This window comes from Salmo salar, chromosome ssa16 (genome assembly GCF_905237065.1).
Source record: "Salmo salar chromosome ssa16, Ssal_v3.1, whole genome shotgun sequence".
Taxonomy (NCBI): Eukaryota; Metazoa; Chordata; class Actinopteri; order Salmoniformes; family Salmonidae; genus Salmo; species Salmo salar.
The window spans coordinates 5,108,024-5,115,847 of record NC_059457.1 but is presented as its reverse complement, the minus strand read 5'-3'; the positions used below and the strand labels follow the sequence as shown (position 1 = coordinate 5,115,847).

Here is a 7,824-nt window from a genome sequence, read left to right as displayed (position 1 = left end):
AAAAGATCCCAGGTATAATAAGCACCCCAAAGTGTTTAGCATTCGTCTCATACCAAAATCTGGTTTTGCACCCACACACACTCTCACAGACCTCCATCCCCCAATACATAGAGTGCAGTGGGAAAAGAAGTGATGAGAGATCCAGAGTGAGAGATTCAGCATGAACCCCTCACCAACACACACACACCTTATCTCCCAGTTCTGTGAAGGTGTGAAATCATCGTCCTCTTCATTGATGCTTATTCCCATTGCCAAGGAGTTGGTCTGTTGTGGAGCAAAACATACTGCTGCTATGACACTTTATCGTAGTGTAATATAATATAATATTTATGGAGCCATTGTGTAGCACCTACTTTATCATGCCTTCATAAGATTGGTTTTATCATAGAATGTGCAATGCTCCATTGGCTTCCATTGCATTGCTGTTTAATTAAGAACATGACGAATATTAGAACAGTCAGAATGAAGTTCTACAATAAAGATAGAATGGACATCGAAGAAGATAATAATACTTTATTCATTCATTATATTTCAAGTTACTTGGAGATTCATTATTTCACTACGTGGAGAAACTTAAATAGGAATAAATTGTTAGTAAAAACCTTGAAACTGTTTTAGAATAAAAACACCAAACCATTTTCAATACGGTCACAAAGCGGAAGAGTTTGGCAGACCTTGTGCTGCTCATATAACCAACATAAACCAGAATGATACAGTACATCGAGGGGTACTTAACTTACACTTCAAAGTCCATCACATTTGAAAGTTTTCAGAGTACCGTATCGTTTCATTTAGTACAAAATAGGGACATTTGGGAAACAAACAACTATATAGCTGACAAATGGAAACCATCCAAATGTGAACTCATGAGCAACTTCTTGTCCTGTTAGTTACAATAATGTACAATGTTCACAGCAAAGAAAAAACAAATACAAACAAAAAAATGTATATTTATTCTATAGAAGTAGTCTATATTGAACACAGCTCTCTCAGCCAGTCAAACCTTCTCATGCACAGTTCTGCTTCTCAGGCTCTTAAAGGGATAGTTGATCAAATTCGGTCATTTGGGTGAACTATCCATTTAAGCTGCTCTTGCAGTGGTTTTCTGTACAGTCAATTAGAGTATATATTTACAAATGCAACAAATGATGTTCATTAAAAAAAAACAACGTAAAACTTGATGCAAGTTAAGAAAAAAATTATCTCGATCCCATCCTTATCACGTCAAAGGCCATCAAATGTAGTTAGTATAAGTGACTAGCATGAATATTATCCCCTCAACACGCACGCACACACAGCGCAAAAATATGATCAAACACTTCGTAGATGACCCGAACCTTGAAAAAATTTACCGAGCATTGACCGTGTCCAATATGGCAACCCTAAGCCGCTTATCTGAGGGAGAAGCATTTTGAAGCTTTTCAAGAGATGACTATATGAATTATTCCTTAATTTATGGAGTCCTCCATCCTTTCATCCTTCCTAGCTGAACCCATCATCCTCAGAGTATGACTATTGCTTTATGGGCATTCCACTCACTGAACTCTGGGTAAAACGGTCTTTTTGTGAATTAATCTAGACTGAACTGAATCAGAGTTCTGTATTAAAAGGCACAGTAATGCTGAAGGCCACCCAGCACCACAAATAAATGCAACATTTTTAAAGAAAAGCAAAAGAAAAGAGTTGGATGTCAATACATGCACTTTGGGTCTCACAGGAAGCGCCATGAGGTCACCGTCAGGTCATGTGATGTGCAACCACAGGAAGTAAGGTCACATGCAGGTCAAAGGTTATGATGATGATGTCATGATAGCATGCAGCACTTCAGCATTTGCAATGATCAAAACAAAGGTGACATGTGAGGACCAGTGGAGGCTGGTGGCTTCCTGGTGTTTGATACCGTTCTGTTAATTTAATTCGAGCCATTACGATGAGCCTGTCCTCCCATTTAAAGTGACACCAGCATCCCCTGGTGAGTGCGTGGATGTAGCGATTGATGTAACTTGAGTCATGCTTGATTGAGCCTGCTTGGAGTCGGAATTATAGATTCAGGCAGAAGAATACTTTTAGGAGCTCACTGGACATAATCCTGCACTGTAAATGCAACTGTATATACTGTACAAACAGCCCCCGTCTTGCAAAAAGACATTGAATAATATTCATATACTTAGTAACACGTTTCACCACCATGTCGACAGACACTGATGCCTCCTTTTGGTTGCCCTGAAGGGAAAAGTACCTCTAACACACACAATAATATCAAGATAATGCTTTGACCGGAAAAACAATATGGCAAACCCAAATAATTCAACTGTGTACCGCATAGTAGTTCAAGATAGATAGACAATACCTTCCATGTAATAATCTACTCATTTGTGTTAATATATGTTTGTACATCATTTCAGGAAGATGTCTGGTTCTAAGTGTCGCTACTAAGTCAATAGGCTACAGAGAATAAAACAGTCGGAACAGTCTCCACAATCCCTCCACAAATTCAGTGATTTCCAAATGATAACGTACAATCCTCCAGTAGTGTCCTGCAGCATTGCGTTAGTGTAGAGAATCTCACACGTGTCTGTTATGTGTCTCTTAAGAAGTCTCCTATGTGTTTGTGACAGTAGTGTGCGGATGGGTGGGGCATGGGATGACAATAAGCCACAAGGTGACATGAGGAACAGCCCTGTGAAGATGGCGAATGGAACAGTCACTGGAGAGACCCTACAGGTTTGGATGTCCAAATGTCTGGCTACACAAACCTATGGGCCTGGCTGTTTAACCAGCTGGCTACAAAGGAGTTCAGTTTACTGCAGCACCACCTACTGGCCTGGCTGCCTATCCCCTCCACCTGGCTGACCTACTGATCAACCAGCTGGCTACACAAAGGAGTTCATAGCGGAGGTATTAACAGGGGACGGGGCCTCAGAGCTTTCGTGACCCCCAGCAGTGTCCCTGGCGGAGCTCTTTCCGCTATACTGTCCAATAAAAGACCCATCCTCGTTGAACTGGCCGTCTCCACCATCGCCGCCGTAGTCTACTAAACTGTCGTCACTGTTGTCCCTGTGCACCGTCCCGTTAGACGGTGTGCGGCTCCCTTTTAACGGCTTATGGTCCTCAGTGTCACTAGGAGAAAACGACATGCAGGTGAAATGATGACAGAATGACGTAAACAAGGAGTTTAGTGTATGGCCTTTTTTTTAGATGGAGCACTGAAGTATTTCCAATTACTTTTACTACCATTACCCAAGTGCTGGAAAGAAAGATAGCCTGGATTCAAATGTGTCTAATTCCAGAAGAAAAGTTCAAACGTATATTATTTCACAGCTTATGAAAATATTTGTTTATATCCTGAATTGGGTTGAAATTTGGACTCAGAAGGCACTACTTCTGACTGTGAATGTTAACAGTATCATTTAAAAAAAATGTATCTAGCCCCAAGTCTAAAAAAAATGATGTGAGCGATTAGTTGATTTTCATCACGCAACAGGGGAATACAAGCAAAATCATACCCATTCCAAATTTCCCCTGAAGCCATGACATGAGGTGGAAAATAATACATATTTGCTGTATTGCTAGACATAAACGTTTCTCCCCAACAAAAGTTGCAATGACAAACTGAAAATTCAAAGATGTAATAAACAATCACATGAAAAGCTAATTAATTGTCAGCCAAACATCCCCAAGCATAAATAACAAATAATCACACTTTTGCAAACAAATGAAGAAACTGCAAAGAAAGCTTTGTTTGAGGATTAACATTAGTTAGTCAACATTCAAATCAATGTCAGTTGATGATTCATGACAGTGAATAGCAGGTGGACTCTCTTTCATAAAGCCTTTATAATGCTATCACGCTTTTATTACACCTGTTATAGCCATTCATAACAGGTTATGTCAGCTAATAAAACATGACTTAACAAGACTCCAATGTCATCAGGATGCAATCTTACTACAGATTAACGACTGAAAGCACTGCATTGGACACCAATGATGATGATAAGTTATGACACCACTATGTAGGCTTTATGACAGTTAATGACAGTTTATAGCACAGACAAGGACAGTGGTGCAACTCTGGGGTGGTTTTACAGCAGGCCTTTTTCTCCAAGTGGCAGTAAGTACTGTTTATCAGAACGATATCACGGTATAACAGCCCTTAGGTCACTCCTCTCATGCCAGTCTTGCAGTACCCTTCATTACCTTGTATGAGACCTACATGCCCCAATAAACAGAGTGCAGAGGAAGTGATGAAAACCCATCAGTGTTTTCATGTGGGTTTTACTGTTCCCTTCTGTGTCTAAGCATACAGCACCCACACATCCATCCAAACATAGCAGTATGTATCTTTCTTCAACATCCCATTTCCCCCTTGTAAGTGTCGACACTGGCGTTCAAGGTCAATAGTTACATCACAGTTATAGCACAGGATTGATGCACGCCTGCAGTCAAACGGAACAGCTTAGTAGAGTTAGATGAGTATTTATTGACATAAAGCTCCATGGTTGGAATAACGGCATGGATGGAACATTTGATTTCCTTTCACAAAGGCACTCTATATTACACATTTAGCCTTGTGAGATATTGTCTAATACTTGTTATTTCAACAATATACACTCTGTTGTATTGTCGATTATCTTGCTATTTGAACGGACAGATTTAGCTAATTAGCAGCTTATTGTCTCTCATGTTATGATCGTAAACTAGATAGGAGTTATGTGGACAGAATAAGAATAGCCTTTTTGCCTTGTTGAAACTTTACATGACATTTTTCACTCCAACGTGACCTTTTAACTCCGATAGCTTCATACTGGATGACACACTGTACATATCTGTGACTTCATTCTACACATTATTGCCTACAGCAAGTTTTTATATAGGATCTTCACCACGCCATGCATATCACGCAACATTATATATCCATAATTCCATATACACTGTGTAAAGTATGTGGACATCCCTTCAAATTAGTGGATGAGGCTATTTCAGCCAAACCCGTTGCTGACAGGTGTATAAAATGTTGGTGGAGGAGGGATAATGGTCTGGGGCTGTTTTTAATGGTTCAGGCTAGACCCCTTAGTTCCAGTGAAGGGAAATCTTAACACTACAGCATACAATGACATTCTAGATGATTCTGTGCTTCCAACTTTGTGGCAACAGTTTGGGGAAGGCCCTTTCCTGTTTCAGCATGACAATGCCCCCGTGCACAAAGCGAGGTCCATACAGAACTGGTTTGTCGAGATCGGTGTGGAAGAACTTGACTGGCCTACAAAGAGCCCTGACCTCAAACCCATCGAATCCCTTCGGGATGAATTGGAATGCCGACTGCGAGCCAGGCCTAATCACCCAACATCAGTGTTCGACTTCACTAATGCTCTTGTGGTTGAATGGAAGTAAGTCCCTGCAGCAATGTTCCAACATCTAGTGGAAAGCCTTCCCAGAAGAGTGGAGGCTGTTATAGCAGCAAAGGGGTGACCAACTCCATATTAATGCCTATGATTTTGGAATGAGATGTTCGACAAGCAGGTGTCCACATACTTTTGGGGGTGTAGTGTATTTATGTATTACAGCATAGATAGAATGTATATTATAGAACATATTTATGTTTAAATACATGATACAAAAAGTAATAATATCAAATATCAGAAGAAAAAAAACTTCATATAAATTGGAAAAAAGCTGGACCAGTACAAAATAATGTTTCCAAAACGCTATACATAATAAGTAAAGTGCTTCATTTTTCTTAATATCTGCGTGCATGGTTGGAAAAGCAAGCAGCCTAAAAAAAACGTTAGAAGGCGCTATAGCAAGCATAACTAGATTACTGCAGTTAGTCAGAGCTTATATCAACTGGGATGAGTGTATTTACTGTAGAGTATGCATATGTATGCGAATATTAATTTATTAAGTATGTACGTATATTCCATAATACAAAAAGCTACTGTATATTTATATGCACAATGTATTTGTTACAAGGTATTCATTTGGTTCTAAATGTGAAATTAGTGGGGCAGCTACCTATGCATGCCAGCTTGGAATACTGAACATTATTTTTCTAAAATATTCCTGACTGTTCTAGGGAAAGCTTTAAAAAGTCCCCGAAAAACCTAAACCCCGAAAACGTAGACCTGAATAATACTGTATATCCTGCTTATCGAATGACGCAACACAGTCAAACACACTACAATATCAATCTGGCGACTGGCGGGCACACAAGCCACCAATACACTAAGCGGAGAGGAATCCCTCCCCGTCCCTGTCCTTTACCCAACCTCTTCCATAAGAAGAGGCTTGTGCTTTACAGTGTAGCTCCAAAGGTCTGCAATGCCAGAATCCCTGTTAGAACGATGGTAGTCCCGCGGCAAGTGGAGGTCAGCTGTTAGGACGGGGAGGCCAGAGCGCCTGCCTTGCTGACAGGAACCAGGTCTGGGGAGGGAGCAAGGGCTTGGTGGGGTGGTTCGGGGGGGGGGGAGGGGCTTGGGGCAGGGAAGAATTGGAGCCCAACAGGCTCCAGGAGAGTCATGTTTCTCACCTGTATTCCCCGAAAGTACAGTCATCCTCTTTCATGGGCTGGAACTCTGGGTCCGTGTGCGCGTCCTCCTTTTCTTTCACTGGGGGAAGAGATTCATCAAACGTGTCGTTTACTACGGCCTAAGATGGGTGATGGATATGAAGGCTGACAACGTGTGTACGTGTGTGTGCGTGTGTGCGCGTGTGTATGCATGCGCGTTTATGTGTCAACCAAAAGTACCCACCTGGGTATTTTCCTCCCTTGTTTCTCTGTATGAAGCAGATGATGAGGAGGACGAGGATGAGGAGAGCGATGGCACACATCAGGCCGATGAACCAGCCCTGAGTAGCAATATCCACCTGTCGGGCTGCCATAGCTGGTCGGGCAGAGGGAAGGAAGAGAATATCAGAAAACTGTTCATGACTGGCCTGTTGCTTTAATTGAGAAAGGAAATACAAGTACCGTTTTAGTCCCTGTACTGGAGTATAATGAAAATCGAATGTACAATAAAGTTTTGTTGTCTTAACTTAAGTGTTTATCAGACATCCTCTATTGTAATCACGGCTACTAAAGGAGATAAGAACCAACAAGTTGTGGAGGAGACATAAGTACATGATAGTATGAAAATAGGTTTCCAAAGAGCCCTTTGTAAGTATTTTATTGTTTGGAAATGGTTACATAGTGTTACTGCAAAAGACAATTGGTATGTTAATGATGTCGTGTTAAACATCTCGTCTGTGGAAGTTACAGGCACATGAATGCAGAGCGTATTGAAGGTGGTTAACAGCTTGACTTCTACAGTATATGACGCAAACAACATTCGCGTCTTCGCTCTCTCTTTCTGCCTCTCAGTCTTGCTCATTCACCCCCCCCCCACACACACACACAGTACACACACATTACAAACACAACCAAATGTTAACCACAGCAGGAGAGAGAATTAGGTGGATTATTAGACAGTTACACATCAGTCTTCTATATCATGTGAATGGTTTCCATCATCTATATGAGAATTGTCTTACTGTACGTCTCTCCAGAAACAAGACTGTGTTCCTAACTTCAACACAAATATACGATCAGGACAACATCATGCAGGTCAGGAAACTACCAAGTCTACATCTCTACTGAACATGCCTACAGTATATTTCCATAAGAAAAACTTCAACAACAGATATACTGTTAATAAACAATGCTGGATTGTATACCACAGGCACCGAACAAGGTAATTCTTTAGTAGTGAAGAATAACAAAGCTACCGCATACACACACGTTTCTCAATCTCTACAACACAACACAGGGCAAGGCAAAGCGAGGCCGGG

At 41.0% G+C, this 7,824-nt stretch overlaps 1 protein-coding gene across 15 annotated transcripts in view; it reads right to left on the bottom strand.

The window, feature by feature from the left end:
- Positions 1-498: 498 nt before the first annotated feature.
- LOC106573083 (neuronal cell adhesion molecule) overlaps positions 499-7,824 on the bottom strand; it is a 122,191-nt gene continuing 114,865 nt past the window's right edge. For all 15 annotated transcript variants that reach the window (XM_014147757.2, XM_014147760.2, XM_014147758.1 and 12 more), the window contains 3 exons: positions 6,750-6,881; positions 6,527-6,605; positions 499-3,120 (listed from right to left, as the gene is read on the bottom strand). In XM_014147757.2, the coding sequence (XP_014003232.1) occupies positions 2,874-3,120; positions 6,527-6,605; positions 6,750-6,881 (458 nt within the window). In that variant the 3' untranslated portion in view covers positions 499-2,873. The remainder of the gene's footprint in view (positions 3,121-6,526; positions 6,606-6,749; positions 6,882-7,824) is intronic.